Source organism: Chionomys nivalis, chromosome 18, assembly GCF_950005125.1.
Source record: "Chionomys nivalis chromosome 18, mChiNiv1.1, whole genome shotgun sequence".
NCBI classification, from domain to species: domain Eukaryota; kingdom Metazoa; phylum Chordata; class Mammalia; order Rodentia; family Cricetidae; genus Chionomys; species Chionomys nivalis.
The window spans coordinates 16827343-16847581 of NC_080103.1; the positions used below are offsets into that span (position 1 = coordinate 16827343).

The window sequence follows — 20239 nt, forward strand, 5'->3', positions numbered from 1 at the left end:
GGCACATGCAATCACACACCCAGATTTTTACATGGTGCTGTGGATCCAAACTCATGTTCACAGGTGTGTGCTCACACTTCCCCGAAGGAGCATCTTTCCAGAGCTCTCGATTGCTCTTACTGTAGCTTTGTCCTGCTCTTCCTGATTCTTCAGTTTCCTTCTATGATGACTTCGTCTTTCCTAAGGGTAGGCCAAATACCGAGTGCCAGGTTGATCTGATTCCGTCTGATCTGGACTCATCCATTCTCACCACTACACTCGCCAGGCTCCAAGCTGATGGGAAATGAGATGGGCAACTCTCTCTCTATCCTTGATCTTGGATCAGCCCCAATTTGACCACTAATTAAAATCATCAGATCCAGTATCAGGGGCAGGGTCCCTTCCACTGCCAGCATTAGTCAGATTTCCCATGGCGCTTGTAAGGCAGGGCCAAGCGGTATGATTAACGACCAGCGTGTGTCCTTCTGAAGTGACTGCCAAAATGGCATTGTTGCTCTGTAGGTGATAGCCACGTCTCACTGCTAAAGAGCCCTCTGCTTGTCGCCTTGGTATTTACTGTTCCTGAGACTCCGAAAGAAGACCATTACCACATCTCCTATAGAGGGTTTCTAGAGGCAGCAAGCTGGTGGGCTAGTTGAACTTACAGACTTTACAAGGCAAATGTTTACAATGAGCACCAGCAGTTTGTTGTGTGCTGAGCAATGGGATCTCTAATATAAAGCCACAAATTCAATCCAATAGGGGCAAATCACAAGGAAGCACTCCCTTCCATTAAGCGGCCTATTGTTTTTCTTTTCTTTTCTTTCCTTTTTTTTTTTTTTTTTTTTTTTTTGGTTTTTTGAGACAGGGTTTCTCTGTAGCTTTGGAGCCTGTCCCGGAACTAGCTCTTGTAGACCAGGCTGGCCTCGAACTCCCAGAGATCCGCCTGCCTCTGCCTCCCAAGTGCTAGGATTAAAGGCTAAAGGCGTGCACCACCACCACCCTGCCTATTGTTTTTCAAAGTATGAGATTCTTATTCTTTTTGGAAAAGAGTATTCCACCTGCTAAGAATCAAAGCATCTGCATCTTCCTTGAAAAACATTCTTGCTGTTCACTGAACGTTCCTTTTGTGGGATTTACTTCTGTTAAAGGTGGTCTCAGCTGTGGAGAGCACGAAGCCTGGACAGTTGACTCCTAACAGAGTGTTTCCCACGAACCAAGGGAGTAAATTCAGCATCCAGATTGACCCCTCTTCTGCTCTGCCATTTGCCATCCAATATCTCCGTGTTTCTCTCTGTTTGGTGGGTTCTTGTTTTAGAAAGTGACAAACAGAGTGGGGGAAACTGTATGTTTTGGACTAAAAATGAAATCATTAGGATGAATTTCTATTCTTGTCGCCTGGAATTCTACTCTGGTTCTGATTAAGCACAACAAAGATATTGTATTTGATGCTTTCCTGCAAATGTATGAAATGCTTTGCTATTGCATGTCCATGAATGGAAATATTAGCAGACCATGCTTGGCTCCAGCCTCTGGCTTCATCTTCACACCCAAAAAGCCAATGAACAGAGAGTCGCATCCCCAGCACAGGGCAAGTAGCTCCCATCTTGCTTGTGGTTTTTCTTGATGGACACAGAGAAGGAATTGTGTTTAAAAAATTGTAGGAGTAAAAGTAATAGCTACGTTCTAATTTCTATAGTATTCTCAGTAAAGAGCAACGGAACATTTCTAAGTCACCAATCTTCCATGGCTATTCCATTCCTCTCGGAATACTGGATCCCCCACGCCCCATTTCTGGTGGCTGGAGCATTTCGGTGAGAAGGGAGGGCATTTGTTCTTTGGCTCCTTCAAGGAAAGACTCGTGACAGAGAAGTGAAGCAATCACAGTGTTCTAGACACCTGTCCTACATATTTTTGTTTATTTAGAAACCGGGTAAGTTTAAGAAAATAAAAAGGTATAAAATACAAGGTATCCATTACCCATATCACAGAAACAGAAGCCAACGCTCTGCAGCAACCTTTGCGGCTTTGCATTGGTGGGAGCAGGGTGTGGCGTGGCTGCAAGCCGCTGTCACTGAGTGACAGCATGAGCTTCTACTTCTGTAAAATGGGGGAACGCTGACCTCAGAAGAGCTGTAGTATTTTTACGTAGGAAGCCCCTCTATGTTGTTTGTCACTCGTAGTGTTAGATGGACCTGCTCACAACCCACAGTTTATGCCAGGGAAGCACCTAACATGCTAACACACAGCACTATTTAACCTTGACTCTCATACCTGTATAATGAAACCTGAAGCTGGAAGGGCCTGGCCTTTACTCTCAGGGAGTTAGCTCCCTTATCTCAAGTGGGAGCCAATTACTTCCGTGGAACTTTTATATTCTGAAGGAGGAGGGGATTCACAGAGAGATTTCCTCTCTGCAGGATCCTAAGTGCTAGTTCTACCTGTCTTCAGCTAGGAAAAGCCTCACATTGGCCTGTAAAAACTGCTCACATATTTAACAATTGCATCAGGAAAAGGCAAGGCCCTGCCTCATTTTTGAGAAACCAGGTACATAGTTCCTCATTTGTTTTTTTGCAGTATTTTTGCTTTTATTTTATAGATATATTGTAACTCTCTTGTAGAAATTATGCCTACTTTTTAAGATAATTCTGAAGTTTATTAAGGTATAAACAGAAAATTGACATAAAATATGTATTTGTTTGAAAGGAAAGAAGGGCGTAGAGAAAGGGAGGGAAGGAGATGGGAAGGGAGAGGAGGAGATGTAGAAAAAAAAGCAACTTCTAGAAAGAAGCTGGAAAATAATCTAATGGAATGTATAGGAAATAAGAAAGTTTATTTCTTGTACCTTGCTTGATTCACCACTCGATCTGGGACTTATATGGACCTAACCAATACACTGAAGCACTCTGGGAATAGCTAACTGAGCGCAGGAGTTGACTATATGGACCTGACCAATACACTGAAGCACTCTGGGAATAGCTAAGTGAGCCCGGGAGTTGACTCTCTCCTAGGACTCTAACTGACTTAACAGTAGGACATGGGGAACCCTTTATCAGACTTTGATGCCTCCAAAGGCTTCTTAACTTTGGGGGAGATAATGATGCTGATAATAGTGATGGCAGTGGTTACAGCGGTGATGGCGCTATTGATGGTGACATTAGAAATAGTGATGGCAAAGTGGCTAAAGTGGCAATGTTGGTTGGGTGGTGGTTGTCTTGGCTACAGTTCTCATTGTAACAAAAGAGCAGGCAATAGCAGCTTAAGGTGGGAAGGGTTGACTTTGCCTTACAGTTTCAGGATATGGTACCTCAGGGCAGAGAAGTCCTGGTGGCAAGCGCATGAGGCAGCTGGTCCCCTTGTCTCATTAGTCAGAAAGAAGAGGGAGATGAATGCTTATGCTCAGATCGTCTTCTCTTTGTGTGGCCTGGGATCCTAACCAGTGGAAAGATGCCACCCACAGTAGGCAAATTTCCTCTCCTCAACTAACCTAATCTTGATAATCCCCAAAGGCAAGTTGAAAGACTTGTGTCCTAGATAATTCTATGTGCTCTGGTGTGTTGATAACTGGTATTATATAACACAATGATGGTGAATGGACGGTGATGGTCAAGAACTTTTGGAGTTGGTGGTGGCGATGCTGGGATGATCGTGGTGGTGATGCTGGGATGATTGTGGTGGTGATGCTGGGATGATCATGGTGGTGATGCTGGGATGATTGTGGTGGTGATGCTGGGATGATCATGGTGGTGATGCTGGGATGATCATGGTGGTGATGCTGGGATGATCTTGGTGGTGATACTGGGGTGATCGTGGTGGTGATCCTGGTGGTCACAATGGCTGAGCCGTTGGAAATAGTGCTGCTATGCTCTGTGAATCTGAAAAAGGGGACTTGATTTACATAAATGCTGTGATAGGTTTGAGAAGTGAATAGAGAAAGGTGAAATCTTTTGGGTCTTAGAACTTGACAGACACAAGGGCACCAAAAATCTTCAACACAGTTCTCTGTGTGAAGCCACCTCATGTGTCTGTTGAAGTAATTCTTCTTGGGGACAATGTAGGCAAAATAAACAGGCTTAGGCATGCATCGTTCTTCCAGTTGGAAGACTCTATAACTTTGTTGAGATTTTGTTTGACTTTTCATTTTTTTCTGCATTTTTTGGTTTTTATTCCCTATGCCCAAAGGAACCCTAAAGCTTTATTTTGGAAGTGCAGAAATCAGTTCTGTGAGAAGAAAGGGTTGAAACAAAAGTCATTCAAGCACCCACCTTCCTGGGGACCTGGGTGACAACCTTGGACTGGGCACGGGGCATGAGTAGAAGGCCCTCAGGGTGCGGTTCTCTTAGCAGAAAGGCCTGCAGCCAGGAATTTGGCTGAGCCACAAAGAAAGGAGTGAAATGCTCACAAACAGTCTTCATTAGCACCGTACAATCCCCACCAGCACACATCTGTGTGTGCTCGACTTTCTCTCTTCCCTTCTTCTTCTCCTGGGTTAGAACTAAACAATGAGGTGATTACCCATCCCACTGGATTGCATAACAAACTGTGGCCAAACTGGACACAGCCTTCGCTAATGAAACGCTGGGCAAAAAGAATGGAGCACACTGGAGACAAGCAAGGGGCTTGTTTTGCACAGCACCTGTGCACACTTCTGCAGCGAAGGCAGAGGCGGCCCTCATCCTAGGTCCCCAGTGGCACACCTGCCGGCCCACAAACAGGGCGTGCTCCTGAGTGCATCTCACCGGAGCACACAATATCCAGAAATTGTGGGTTGGTACTGTATTCTATTTCTCGATAGAATGTGAAATAATGATTCACTTTGGCTAAAGAAACTAGAGCCGCTGTGTGAAGAGTTTTCCATTCTGTTCAATACACATTCACTGAATGCCTACTCCGGGATGTGCCTGCAGATAAAAATACACCTAACCCCTCAAGAAGCTGGTCATTCAGCAGGAGCCTAAATTTGTCCCAAGCCTCTCATGACTGTGGCTCTGACCATGACTCTCTGGTGCCTTCTCCTGTGACTCACTTTCCCTCTAAGGCAGCAATTACCACAAGCGAAGATGTTCCTAACCTTACAGCGTCGGGCAAGTTCCAGCAGTCGCTCCGGGTCACCTTGTTTGCCTAACTGCAGCGGTGACTGAAGCAGCTTTCTCCCTCTGACTGGGCCAGAGCTGAGATAAGACATCATTTCGAGAGCAAGTCTTTCTGGATTTTACTAAGCATCCTGTTGGCAGAAGACTGACTGTCACTCACTGCCACGCGGTTGCAAATACTGCTCTGAGGTCTCTCTGTGCCACTGGGCACGCACTTGGCCAGCCACCCCAGTCACAACGAGGACACAAAGCCACAGGTCCCCCACCACTGTCGCCCTCAGGGGAGGGCCAGATAGGGACATAGAAGAGATACTCTGCATTTCTTCTCCTTTATACACAGACCTGCCAATACTTCATTGGCCTATTTTGGCCAAATGTCATTAATAATGTTAGAAAGAAGACTAAGTAATGTTTATAATACTAACTGGGTGTTGTGCACTGGGCTAGGTGTTTATTCTGTTAATCCTTTCCACTCCCGGTGGAAGTGGAATTTATTCTGATTTTTTTTCTGGTAGCACTGAGAGGAAACCAGCTTCAGGTCTCTTAAGAAAACTGAACTTCGGAAGTTCTAGCTTCCCCTTGCAGCTAAGGCTACAGACTTAGGCAGAGGCTAAAGCAAATTAGCTTGTAATTCTCTGCATCTTAATCACACAAACTAGCTCTTTAGGAGCAACAATATGAGTGTGTATGTGTGTGTGTGAGTGTGTATGTGTGAGTGTGTGTGTGAGTGTGTGTGTGAAGTGTGTGTGTGAGTGTGTGTATGTGTGAGTGTGTATGTGTGTGTGTGAGTGTGTGTGTGAAGTGTGTGTGTGTGAGTGTGTGTGTGTGTTTCGATGGAGTGTGGAAAATTGCCCTTCTCTCTGGAATTTCTAATTACCCACAATTCTGGGTCTCTGAGACAGATGCTCTCTGTGGCTCTCTTGTTCTGGAGTGAATTTCCTTAGTGGAGTTTTCCTTTTGCCCATGTTGTCATGGCCAAATAAACCCTAAAAAGAGAAACACTAGAAGATGGGAACTATTCTAAAACTCAATGAGATGAGAGGTCAAAGTGACTTCAGCAGACAGCAGGTTTGCATGGCCCCTGACCTCCCTCCTGAGATCTGAGTTAGATGAATCTCCTTAACATAGCCCAAGGACGCCCTTCTCTAGTGTAAACCATTCACAGCATGGGTCTGGAGTGTTGAAACCAGACACAGGAAGTGGCTGAAACAGCACCCCGTCCCCCACCCCCCATCCCTAACACCAACAAACACACCCGGGAATCAATTCTTCATTTCGAGTGCCTGTCTTAGCCTCCGGTAACTGAGGATCTTCATGTGTGGCATGCCCGGGCAAAGCGGGCAGTTATCTATTTGTTGCCTCAAGTGGGATTTTTCTGGGTGTGAAGTCAGCAGACAAGCCAGGAAATGTCAGTGCAGAAGAGTGAGGGGGTTCAAGACGGTGACAGCTGACGCTCTGGAGTTGCGAGGAGGTGTCCACATGTGACATTTATGATCCCTGTTTTCTTGAACACAGGGTGACACATTATAATAATTCTTACAGTGAACCCGCAGTCCAGCTTCTTAAACAAAAATGCCCTCAGAACAGATGCTTTACCCATTAAGGTGGCATCTTGCTAGAGTCCTTACGTCTAAGTCTTCTGGCTCTCTGCTATCCTTCCCTGATCGAAGGGGAGGGCTGTCTGGCCTTTTAAAAGCCTCAGAATCCTTCCCATGTATCTCTTAAGCCGGGATCTTTCCAGAGCTATGGATATTTAGCTTAATTCCTGGAGTTACATCTGCCTTGCATTAGAGAGTCATGTGTTGTAACATTTCTCGTCCTACTGCTTGGAAAACATGCCACACACTGAGAGGAAAGGCTAGCTCCAGGAGAACTAAGGACGTGGGCTCCTAAAAAGCAAATCGAATAAACGGCCCCAGTCTGAGTTACAATTCTCTGAACAAAAATCCCGTTTGTTTTCATTCATATCTTCTGTTCCAGGTTGTCATCTGTGATCTGCCGTGACCTAGAGACTGTTATTATTGAATATGAACTTCAAGCCCAAGCAACCAGAGTCCCCTTTATCCAAGTACTGCTGTCTGGGCATAGTTAGAAGCATGGAACAGGCCAGGAAGAGACCAAAAGCATAGTTGAAATAGATCTTTTTCTTGTGGTTTAAGGATCAGCCAGTTGGAACCAAAGAGATGTTTTCTTAAGGTTGCAGAGAAGTTTGCAAAACTATTGGATTGTTTTTGGCGTTCAAACATAGATTATAGATATATTATTAATATTACCAAGACAATGGCCTAGGCTATATGGACTGTATTTAGTAGTACATTCTCGCCGGCTCTCAACTCTTGGTTCTGGAAGGCTGCTTTGTGTTTAGCTAGCTTATCTACTGCACTAATGTCCTTGTAATTAGCTGTACTTTGGAAGCCTCTCTGTGGCATCATGCTTTACAGAGCTCATGAGTTACTGTAGCCAGGTAAACACGATGCAGGCTCTGGGCAGCTGCCCACCATAGAAGAACACTCACAGTCACAGCAAATGATCTTTCATGGCAAAGCTGAAGGGCAGCCAACCACAGTGGCTTCTTCTTTGATCTGCTTGGCTCTGGGGAAATGCCAAGATGACTTTTGTAATTTACCTCAGCATCTCCCAATGAGCCACAGGGCCAGATCTCCTTAAGAAATGCGACAAGACACTTGAGAATTGTCAGCATCAGGCCATTTGGTGGAGAAGTGTAGCAGTTTTGCTGAACCTTTATGTCTTCCTAAGTCCTCAATGCCAGATGCACTGTTTTCCTCCTGGATCTGCCAAAACCACTAAACAGTTAAAAGACATCAAGTCGTCTCAAAGTGGCCCAAACTGAAAAGAAGAAGAAGAAGAGGAGGAGGAGGAGGAGAAGGAGGAGAAGGAGGAAGAGGAGAAGGGGGAGAGGAGGAGGGGGAGAGGAGGAGGAGGAGGGAGGAGGAGGAGAAGAAGAGGAAGAAGAAGAGGAGGAGAAGGAGGAAGAGGAGGAGGAGGAGGAAGAGGAGGAGGAGGAGGAGGAGGAGGAGGAGGAGGAGGAGGAGGAGGAGGAGGAAAGGAACTCCCAGTCAACAAACCTTATAGTCATATTCCTCCCTAGGAAAGTCTAATAAGGCTAAGAATTAGGAAACAGAGTAACAGTATAAAACACCTCCTGCTCTCCTCCCTTTGTATGTGGACCCAGCAGAAGACATGACGGACAGAAGATAAAATTAAGCAGAATGGTTATAGCAATGAAAAAATTCATAACAGCGACACCAAAATGAACTACACCCTGACAACATGTTCTTAATGCTAGACCTTAGAGAAGATTTCCTTACTCAGAACTCAGCCAGGTGGAAGCTGCTCCCTGGTACCTTCGATCGGTGTAAGCTGCTCCAGGGACTGGCCATTACTTCGTTGGAGCATGGGAGATGGACAGTCCTTTGGGTTAGCCGTCCCCAAATCTTTGGAAATAAAAAATATCAGTCAAGAGTCCTTGAACTTTTTAGTACTAAGCCACCAGAGCTCCACACTGAGGAATGCTTTCTTAAGAGGCTCCCAAGAAGTGAAAAAGAAAACCCCCAATTCACAGCTGTTGCTTGTATCTAGACAACAAAGGCTTGCAAGGTCAACCTTCTCCTATCAGCACGGTATATTCGCATGTCTCCTTGTTGTGTATAATGTGATTGCACCTGTACTGTGCATTTTCTAAGATACATCAGCTTCTTGATATTGAATTGTTCATAATTGCTCATCAAAGTCACTGCCAAGCTTCCTTGTACTCCTGTGTGTCAGTGGCTTTGGTTCTGGTCTTACATCTGATTCTCCTTGCAAGCAGACAGCACTACAAGCCAGTGAAAAGAGGTTCCCTGGAGACAGGATGCAGGCAGCATGGTGGGTATTATAAAGCTGGCCTGGTGAGACAGCTACAGGGCCAGGGTTGAGAATCATCCCTGCAGAGAAAGTAGAAACCAGGGAGCTAGATAGAGTCTTGCATAAAATTTAAATATGAACGACTTAGGGGGATGTCTACCAGTCTCCATGAATTATCAACAGAAGCAAAGTTATCATTGGTTATATTTTGATTGATTTTAACAGTTTTTCGTTGATCTACACTTCTTAGTGGGAATTGACAGAAATACTTTTGAGACTTAAAGAGAATGAAAGGGGTGGGGGTGGGAGGGATGGAGAAATAATGGTCTGAAAGCCAGATGAACAACCTTGTTTCTAGGGATCTTCAGAAAAGTCTTGCCACCACCCTCTCTAGAAAACTCTGGGCTGGTTGTTGATGGGTTCTAAGCTGAGGGGGTACCATGGAAAGGTACAGTCAGATAGGCAGTCCACAGCAGAAGACAATCTCTGAGTTTGTCTTCTTTGGCTTGGATCTCTCACTCCACGGGAAGTATATTAGGCAGGGTTCTCTAGTGGTACAGGATATGAATAGAACATTGCTACTATAAACTGTTAGATTGGCTCACTCAGTAGATGCTGAGTAGCCCAACAATGTCTGTCTGCTTGCTGCAGAGGTAAAGAACCCAGGAGCTGTTCAGTCCATGAAGCTTGGGCTTCAAACCAGTCCCAAACCAGAAAGTATGGAAGTTTCCTGAAGAGCCACTGTTAGAGAATCCGTGTTAGAGGCCAAAGTCTAAAGTCAGCAGAGGGTCGCATGGCTGTGTTAGACATGCTTACCCAGAAAGAAGGAAGGAACGCAGGTCCTCTCAACTGCTGCTTCCTTGGACCTCTTTATATCTGGACCCATGCTTGATAAGGGCCCCCACATTAAGAACTTATCTTCTACTTCAGTCAATCCTCTCTAGAAATCCTCTCGTAGATGCGCCCAGAGGAACATCCCAATCTCCCAGGTGATTTTATCCAGTCAAGTAGAGATGGAGAAAGACCAGTGTGGAACCTAATTATTCTTAAACTTCGGCAATAAACAATAATATAATACACAGGGCTATTAATCTACAAACTGGCACTCAGGACATCTGCCCAGTACTTTGCATTTTTAACAAGTTTTAAGAGACTGAGGTACCAAGCTTTAATGTATCAGACCAGGCCAGGGTCTAGCAGAGGCATCCCTGATTTCAGCGGTTTTCATTGTGTTCTATCAGAAGAAGCATAAGGTGGTATGGAAATGAGCTGTCTTCTATTTCCATACGTTTCTCAAGAGTGTGAGAGCCAGCTGATGTCTTCTTAAGTAATTATTAGAACAGTTAGGGATGTAAAAATAGACATCCATTTACTTTGTTTGCCCCTGATATATTCACATTAGAAATTGGCAATATTTAAGTTGGATTTAATTTTAGAGCTCCAGCCTTCCCTAGAATGAGACTATAGCAATAACACCTATGAAAAAAATCAGTCGGTGTTCTTGGCAGGAAATTCTCTTTCCAGCAGCAAACTGCTGTGCTGTACCAGCACTGTGTGGGAAAAAACCAAGGGCATGGAAGATGCTGGAAGGAGCCTCAAATCCAGCTGTTAGGACCAGTGTGGAATGGGCAGGAGACTGGTGTGCACCAAGGTTACCTGGGCAAGCGACTATGGATATACGGCTGGGAAACTTTACTGTGGTTGTGTGCACTCCATTCCGCACGATGGCAAGGGTGAGAAGCTGTGGAATATGTAATTTAGATGGGCAGTCATTTAAATTTCCTTCCAAGCACTTAGATTAGAAGACGTCCCATAGACAAATATCTAGAATAATTACAGGGAGTTACTTTTCCTTCCCTGGTTGTTCCGTGGCTTCAAAGTAAAAGTTTGTTGTGTGTTGTGGGAAGGAAGTGGGCAGGCACAGCAATGGGATGACATCCAGGCATGGCACACACTCTTGTCACTCTCCCCAACACTCTAACCCTTCCTAGACCTCCAGCTAGCTCTTGAGCTCAAAGGCTGTGTGTGGCTTTTCTCTCCATCCTTCTGCATCCTGCTCAGATGCTGTATTCTCTTTAAGAGTCCTACTCCTGGATGAGTGTGTGACCCTGGCTAGCCTGAATGGATAAAGTAGGTTCCTACGTCACTGTGCTTCCCCATCACGAGTAATATACACCCTGAATGTCACACTGATTTAAATACTTAGCTTGTGCTAACCCTTCCTCCCCTTTAGCTGATTTGCTATAGGAAATATTGTGTCTTCTTTCTCTCCATGGCCTAACACCTAGCACAGCGTCTGGGAGGGTCTGAAATGTCGGTGTTCAATTGATGAAATTAGAGAACTTCAGTGCCAGGGTAGAAAAAAGCATTGTTTACTCATACCGTCTTAGAATTCCAGAGGACTGAAGTCGGAGAGATCTGAGTTATCATCTGTTATAGGAACTTTTCATTTTGGTGAAAAACAAAGACAGTCAGAGTGATGTCCTGTCCAAGAATTGGCTGGGGGTTGGAGAGATGGCTCAGTGGTTAAGAGCATTGCCTGCTCTTCCAAAGGTCCTGAGTTCAATTCCCAGCAACCACATGGTGGCTCACAACCGTCTGTAATAAGGTCTGGTGCCCTCTTCTGGCCTGCAGGCATACACACAGATAGATTATTGTATACATAACAAATAATAAATAAATATAAAAAAAAAAGAATTGGCTGGAATTGGCTCAGGACACGGGTCTGCAGCTTCCAACCTTGCAACCTGTACAGTTGAGCCAAGCCCCCAGCAAAATGGCTTGTGGAATAGATGAGCTCCCCCATTTGGGTGAGGAGGCCCCTAAGATGCACCTCCTAACCTCAGAGTGCATGTCAGTCTTCCTACCCCCAGACTAAGCTCAACCCTGGAGTGCATCGAGATGTCACTTGTCCCAGAGTCTCACGTTTGTTGAGCGTTAGAGTCAGGTTTTCTCCATGCCTGAATTCTCAATTGTGTATCAGAAGGGTTCTCTGTTAGTTTCTGAAATGCAAAATGGGTGTGTTGAGCAGAGTGGGGAAGCAAGAGGAATGGAAACATTCCAGGAAGATGCTTTCCAGCAACACAGAAGCCACTCAGGGCCCCTCCTACCTTAGCTGCTCTCCAGCCCCCTCTTCCCTATCAGGTGCATAGCTTTGGGGAGGCTTCCATGACATCTGTCGCCACTGTAAAAAGGGAGGGGTGTGGTGGGAGTCACGGTGGAGCAAGGCACGGCAGAAGAAAGGTCTGTGGGACTTGAAAAAGCACAGACAATAGGGCAAGCGTGCAATTCCTGAGCTTTCTTTAGGAACTATCTTTGTAGACTTAGTCATTTATCTGTTCAGCCTTCAAAATTGCCATGGCACCGTCCTGCTTAAAGCCCCCATTTCCTCCCTGTCGGCCCCAGGGATGCAATTGTAGCTCCTGGCTTCATCTCTAATGGTTCAGATTGTTGGAGCTCTCCAGCTTGCTTCCCAGGTCTGTTCCTTCAGGCTCGGTTTTTGCCTAATCCCCAAGGCTTTGGCATCTGCTGTCACTTCCACCTGGAATGTTCTGCCCTTCGTTTCTTGTCATAAGCATGAGGGCAGCTTCCTCAAGGAACTCTTCACGAGCACGTTGCCTGCATAGCTTCTTGTACTCCTCTCTCGCCAGTTACACCGTTACGGGATGAACAGTCTGACGCTATTTGTACTAGATTGTTAAGGCCACAAGGGAGGTCAAGAACTTGCTTGTTTTATTTACTGCTGTGTCTCCAGCAACCAGAATAGTGTTTGGCACATAGTAGATGCTCAGGAAATAATGAATGAATGAATGATACACCATATATTAGGTAGACAGAAGTGGGAGGAAAACAGTGGCTCTAGAAGCTACAAGTTAAAACATAATATTTTCTCTTAATGTGCTATTGCCATAGCTTCGATTTCTGAAATTTGACTTTTAGCATAGTGCCCCAACCCCGCTGATGTGTCTCAGTGGGAGATCCAAGTGGTGTGTCAAGCAGCCAGTTCGTCCCATTCCCATTGTTTATCTTGTATTTTCATCCCTGAATTGGCTGGTTTGAATTGTCGGGACTTCTGCGTTTCTAATATTGCATCACCAAGGTTGGACAGAGCTGGATTTACTACATCTGGGCTTGGGAAGTGTGCAAAATAATTTTCATTTTAGTTTAGGCGTCCCTGGAGCAGGACTCCAGTATAGACCTGGAGGCCACTACACTAGATGCAGTGCCACTGTGGACTGTGTCCAGGTTGAGATTAGTAAGGCAAGGATCATTGCAAGGCCATGCAAGACCAGAGCTATGTAAGCCCAGGGCCCTGGAAACCTTGGCAACTGAACTCTTGCTCCTCCCTGAACTCCGATGTTGCTAAAGTGCTGGAATTGTGGAAATAGGGTTCAAGGCCTATTGGCACTTCCCTTCCCCTCTGTCAAGGGCTCTGGTGTCTACCAATGTGCTAGGGAGTATGGTAACCCTTGTCTAATGTCAGCTCTCCCCCGCAGAGTTCTGGCCTGTGGTCGTGCAGTCCAGGGGGCTGGATGGCATGCTGGACCCAAGCTCACCTCAGTGTCTGGGCCCAATAAAGGCTTTGCCAAGGACGCAGCTTTCTATCCTGGCCATTCGGAGGTAAGTGCCCGTGGGAGAGCTGCTTTCCTGGGGCTTCTAGGGAAACATGGCTGGAAAGACTTTGCAGGTTGTGGAAGGAGAGTCAGACCTGATGGGGCAGTAAGGGCCAAGGCTCTCAGTGACTCTGCTGCAAATGGGGCTTGTTTAAATAAGTCTTTTTGCTCTGTGGCTTCTAAGGGAAGAGTTCCGTTATCTGGACACTGGCGGCCTGGCTCTAAGTTCTACTTTAGAGTCCAGGACCAAGTGATGTATCCCCAAGTCTTCTGTTCCCTCAGCCATAACGGGATGAACACAGCCCAACTCCCAGGTGGTTGTGATGACTGGTGAGACATAAGATGACCCTGGAACTCAGACCAGCACATTCTCTTTTTATACCCATGGCTCACACGCCTGTCCTGAAGAATGCTAGCTAACCAAGGGTCTAGGACCTTCTGAAACTCTCTGGCCACATGTAACCATCATGGCCATCTTATGTACTTTATGATAAAGACATATTTGGATCAGAATCATAGATGTCTGCGTGACATTCAGAAACCTGAGACGCTGGGCATAAAAGCAATCCAACATCAGTGTCTTCCCTGGTGTCCAGATTTGTGGTACCTTGGAGGCAGAACTCAGAATCTGAGAATTTCATTTGGATGTTGGAGAGAATATGTACATCTCAGGATGCACTATCAATCACTGAGTTTAGGCTCCCTCAAGTCTCCATCCTCAAAAAGATGCAGAGGCTGAGCAACAGGGTGATCCTGACACACACTAGCCACATTACCCCAGATCATTCAGCCTCCTCAAGGCTAGCCTAGGAACTCAGAATGCATCCTCTAGGTCAGCAACATCAGTCTCGTCTGACATGTCTCTCCCACCCCTGAGCCTAGAGAATCAACGATTCTACAAGTAGATGAAGCCGCCTAGATTAACAGACCCCTGGGTACTGATGCCTCCAGGCTGGTGCCTGGAAGTTTGAGTGCTTGGATTCAGTCTCTGATGTCACTTCCACTCTGTGCCTCCTCTCAGGAGTGCTATGTGGGACATGTCAGCAGAGGTGCTGGACTCTGTCCTGTCACCGCTCATCTGTGTTCATCCCAGGGCACCTCGGGGAGCCCTCCCTAGGGAGTTAAGGAGCCACAGAATCCCTTTTATTGTTGTCAGCCTCCAACAGCCGAGAGTTCCTAAGTCTTAAGATGGAAGGCAGCAGCCAACTTACATTTAGAGTGGAGGCCAAGGAGCGATCCCTTGACCCCCTGTCAGATTTTAGCCAGTGCGATGAAAGAGGATGGATTTCCTTGGTCACAAGAATTTCCTCTCTGGCCAACATCTGGTGACCCAGGTTCACACATCTGGTCTCTAGCCCAGGAACTGTGAGTAGCTCTCGACACCTCTAAGACAGAGATTTACCTTCCTCCCCCTATCACACAGCTCTGGCAGACCTGGCTGGCAGGTCTCCTGGCAACCGGAGGCAAGGACTGGTTAGGATCAACTGTCTGGTAGCTTCATCACCTATCAGGTAGGGCCAGGCCTGTGTAAAGATTACTTTTCTAATATAGGAACATCTCCCACTACAGGCGTGGATGATGGTAATCACCGAACACCCTGCTAGCCAGGGAGGGGGTCCCGTTGGAGGCTGCGTCAAAGCCACCCCAAGGACAGTCTCCTCTTTCCCAGCCCCTTGCCCTTCATTGTCGATGGGAGCATAACAAAATGAAGAACATTTACAGCAGAAATGGACCTTGTTCTCTCACGTGAACCATAGCTGTTCTCCCCAGCTAAATGTCCCACTCAGACATGTACCATGAAACTACATGGAAGTTTATCACTGCTCAGGACACAGGTTTTGAAGGATGAATGTAAATAAACCAATTCCTCCCTAGCTCAACTGTTTCCTACACCATGCATTGTGTCGCTAGAATGGGAAACAGTGTGGATTATTTCTCTCTTGTTCTGTATCCTCTGATGACTCTAAGACTTTCCTAATAATTTTTAAAGATTATAGGAACACACCATTATGAGTAGATCAATAAGGTTTTCCCAAAATTACATCTTAATCAAAAACTGAAGAGATCTGTTTGAGACATTTTTAACTCTTAATAAACTGTCTGGCCATGATGCAAAACTCTTTTGTCATTGAAGTACAGTGGGTACCATGCGGTGACCCAATGGCAAATGCACAGATATCATTAGACCTTTAAAACATGACGGAGTTGTGTAGAATGAGCACGTGTTATGCACAGTAGAAAACTTGATAGTTCCTTAAACTATAAAAGTCAGAGTGTATAGACACCTTAAACGTCAACACTCAGGTGGAGAAGTCAAGGAACTCAGAAGGAAAGAGGCACCTCCACACACAATGGTTCATGGAGGTGGAAGTGCCTCAGACCACAGCAATAAGCAAGCAGTTTTCTGTCTATGAGAGCTCTACCTCTGTCAGAGAGGTTAAGAATAACACACCTTCCATAAGATGGGTACACCAGAGAGGGTTTTGCTGCCAAGAGACAGGTGCTGTTGGAGCGATGCCCTTGAAATTGGATATTGGGAGAAAACAGGATGGATTCTAACAGGAGATATAGAGAGCATAAAGCAACCAGGAGTTCAGGAGGAGCAGACCTGGAGGGAAGAGCCCAAAGCAAGAGCAAGGGTGGCTAAGCACAGGGCAAGAGCTAAGCCAGGAGCTCTTGTGCCTGGAATGAAGAAATATGAGGTCATTGATGGAGGAGGGGCTGTCGCCAGGCTGAGCAACCATTCATAAGCTCACCACTGGCTCCTTGATCAAGGTGACAAGGTCAGAGCAATGCTTTAAGAAGCTTAATATGGAAGCCAGGGCGGGATGGCACTGGAATAAGAGAGATGCAGGTACAATGGTCCTCGTAATAAGAAAGCTAAAAGTCAAGATGCAATTTAGGAGACTGAGAACACCAGAGCAAGAGAGATGGTGACTGTGGGACTAATTTGGAAGGCACCAAGTGGTCCAAGATTGGACAGCTATCACTGATACAGAAGACAAAGACGGGATGACGGTGGGATTGAGCATGAAGAATCTACTCAGTGATGTCTCGCACTGAGACTGTCACTATCCATGGAGAGGTTCTGCTGGGAAGTTGGGGGTCCAGAGAGTGCTCCAGGAAGCAACTGGGCTAGGAATGTAGCTACGGGCATCAGCAGTCCCTCAGGAGAGGATGAGCACCCCCAGAAGACCCTGCGGAAGGAGACCATGGGGACTACAGAGCAAGGCAGGCTTTATTTCTATTGAAACCCTAAACTCCAGTCAACTTTTCTTCAGTTTCCGATCCAGTTCTAACAGGTGTTACCAATTTGGGCATAAAAGTATGGATTTCAGTTCCATGTCTTCTGCCTTAATTCACCTGATGAAAGATAATGTGTACCGAGAAGAAAGAACCGAAACAAGAAAAGGAGCAATCATAAAAGGCTGGATTAGCTGCCAAAAGAATGCTCGCTCCTCTGAGGGCTGGCAAGACAATTATCAGCCAGACCTTTCGCCCATCAGGTCTGGGAAGGGAATCAAAACCTCAGGTGTAGAGCCTCATCCTCTGCACGGACGGCGAGAGAAGTGAAGCGACAGAAACGTCCTTCAAAGGAACCCAAAAGAAAAGAATGCAATGGTTTCCTTCTTGGATCCCACCATGAAGCACAGTACTGTATGGGATTCACAGGCTGAATGCTGATTGGAATGCAGTGTGTAGTTTGGGCATGGTTGAAAGGACCCGCGTCTATATGGAAAGTGAACAAAGAGTGGGCTTCTCTGACACCCCCATTCAATAGTTTCCTATTGTCCCTGAATTTCCTGAGAAACTGCAGCATTTCAGACATTGTACATGGCCATGCAATGATCAAAATGGAAGTCACATGACTTCTAAAACCCCACCAGGGAGACAGACAGACATGGAAATGAGTACCGTGCGCCCAGGTGAAGGTAACGCAGTCTGCTGTGAAAGACAAGAAAGATGTTCACAAAGTGATGGAGGAGCCTGCCACCCAGGTGGGTGAGACACGGCTCTGCACTCTAAGACCGCACAGCCAGGAAGTGATCAAGCCCCAAAGCATGCTTTAAAGACATCTGAGAGAGGAACAATAAGTTATGAAAATCCACTCATGGAAGGGGCTCAGAGAGTGACCAGCCAGAGGTAGAACGAAAGAAGACGAAGTCCTTGTCTTAAGAGAGACCCAATCATTCAGAATCAACACACACTTAATCCAAACAGTCACCCTGGAAAATAGTGTTTCCTGTCCATAAAGAAAGCCAAGGTGCAATAGATTAAATGGCATTTTCTTCTGCTAACAAGTATTTGGGCTGGATATCCAATGTTTTCTCAGATCCAATGCTAAGGCTCTTTTTTCCGTTATGTAGATTTATCAGGAAGAACACACATGCACACACACATATGCATGCAGACACAAGCATATACACACACGCCCACATAGAGAGACAGACAGACAGAAAGACAGAGGGAACATTTATGCTAGAGTTATCAGAGAAAGCTTCTAGGAGTAGGAAAGAAACAAACTGGGCTGGAAACACAGGGGAGGAGGCAAAATGATCCATCAGGGCAGGAAGATGAGAGAAAGGACAGAATCCGGGGCTTGGAAAACACTGTAGAGAAGAGTCCTCTGAGCTGACCACCAGCTGGAGACATTTCACATAGGAGGTGACCCTTGATCCACCTCTACAGATATGAATTGGTGCTCACTGTGGAAAGGACAATGGTCCCCAGAGCAAAGTTGACTCTAGTGTTACTCAGGGTGAGGCCAGTTAGAGTCTGGCGTTTGGCCTCTACTCACCTACAAGCAAGCAATAAAAAGAATAGACTTGTTTAAAAAATGGAAGACCTGAAGGAGGGAGGGTAAGGGATCTTTTGGATTCTCCTTCTGGTCTAGCTTTTGGCGTAACTTTGTAAACATGTTAGTGGATTCCTTATATATGAAAGAAAGATGGCAGGCCCTAACCAGAATGCCCCCGAGTCTTCAAAGTGGTGGGTCATGTAAGCACTAGTCTCCAGGCTCAGAGCTGCTATGCTTCCAGAACTTTCCCACCACCCTCCCAGCCGGCAGTCAGAGAGCCAAAGTTCCTAGGCAGGATTTAAAGGGCCCGGTTGCTTCCCGGAATAGAACCACCACACAGGCTGTGCTGGTTAATGCCAGCCATGCCAGGGTGATTGCTGCCAGCATTCCTTCTTAATCTCCCAAGTACCATACTTTGAGTTGTGAGTCCAGGATCTCCTCATCCGTAGCCCACCATCAGAACCTCCTGGCACCCTCCTGAGAGGTTCCCTGGGAGGGAGCACGACACTGTCTTGACGATGCTCAGTGCCACTCCCCTGAGTAACCTGTCCGTCTTTGTCCTTCCAGGTGCATAGCGTAATGTCCATGTTGTTCTACACTCTGATCACAGCGTTTTTGATCGGCGTACAGGCAGAACCCTACACAGATAGCGATGTCCCAGAAGGAGACTCCATCCCCCAAGCCCACTGGACTAAACTTCAGCATTCCCTTGACACAGCCCTCCGCAGAGCCCGCAGCGCCCCTGCTACCCCAATAGCTGCCCGCGTGACAGGACAGACCCGCAACATCACTGTGGACCCCAGACTGTTTAAGAAACGGAGACTCCGTTCACCCCGCGTGCTGTTTAGCACCCAGCCTCCACCCACCTCTTCGGACTCTCTGGATCTGGACTTCCAGGCCCATGGTACAATCTCCTTCAACAGGACTCACAGGAGCAAACGCTCATCCACCCACCCCGTCTTCCATATGGGGGAGTTCTCAGTGTGTGACAGTGTCAGTGTGTGGGTTGGGGATAAGACCACAGCCACGGACATCAAAGGCAAGGAGGTGACAGTGCTGGGTGAGGTGAACATTAACAACAGTGTATTCAAACAGTACTTTTTCGAGACCAAGTGCCGAGCCCCCAATCCCGTGGAGAGTGGATGCCGGGGCATTGACTCCAAGCACTGGAACTCGTACTGCACCACAACCCACACCTTTGTCAAGGCGTTGACAACAGACGACAAGCAGGCCGCCTGGAGGTTCATCCGAATAGACACAGCCTGTGTGTGTGTGCTCAGCAGGAAGGCTGCAAGAAGAGGCTGACCTGCCTGCAGCCCCCTTCCCCATTGCCCCCTCCACACCCTCCTCGGCCCCTCCCTACCTCAGCCTGTAAATTATTTTAAATTATAAGGACTGCATGGTAATTTATCGTTTATACAATTTTAAAAAGTCATTATTTATTAAATTTTCAAAGCATCCTATGTACCCGCACTAGAGTCCTTTTTCTTGGTAAGAACACCTACCAGTTGGGGAAGAGAGCAGGATGAACTGTCCCCCCAGCCTCTCCTGGCTCCAAAGCCTGCTTGTAACCCTCATTCCCAGCCAGCACTGCCCTAGGGCAGGCTAACTGGTTTCAGACTCTACCCTGCTACCCTGTGCATAGCATGATTAGTAAGGGAAGTCAGCTTGCAGGCTCCGGTCCACATTCCAGAGCCAAATCTACCAAATCCTTGGATTATCTGCTGCACGGCATGGATCCATGAGCCTTGATTGCCTCACTGGAGGAGGGAGGGTAGCTGAGACCAGTAAGAAAGCAGGTTGCTGTGTGCAGAGGCGGCCTCCCACCTCTGAGAGACCCGGGCTGGTCTTTGGAGGATACTGGGAACGCTCTGTGTGGAAAATTGGAGGCG

The 20239-nt window shown here is 46.6% G+C and overlaps 1 protein-coding gene across 2 annotated transcripts in view; it reads left to right on the forward strand.

Moving 5' to 3' along the window:
- The window catches only part of Ngf (nerve growth factor), a 61990-nt gene extending 42226 nt beyond the window's left edge, over nucleotides 1-19764 (forward strand). For both annotated transcript variants that reach the window (XM_057793871.1, XM_057793872.1), the window contains exons 2-3: nucleotides 13433-13556; nucleotides 18915-19764. In XM_057793871.1, coding sequence (XP_057649854.1) covers nucleotides 18927-19652 — 726 coding nt within the window. In that variant the 5' untranslated portion in view covers nucleotides 13433-13556; nucleotides 18915-18926 and the 3' untranslated portion in view covers nucleotides 19653-19764. The remainder of the gene's footprint in view (nucleotides 1-13432; nucleotides 13557-18914) is intronic.
- Nucleotides 19765-20239: the final 475 nt, after the last annotated feature.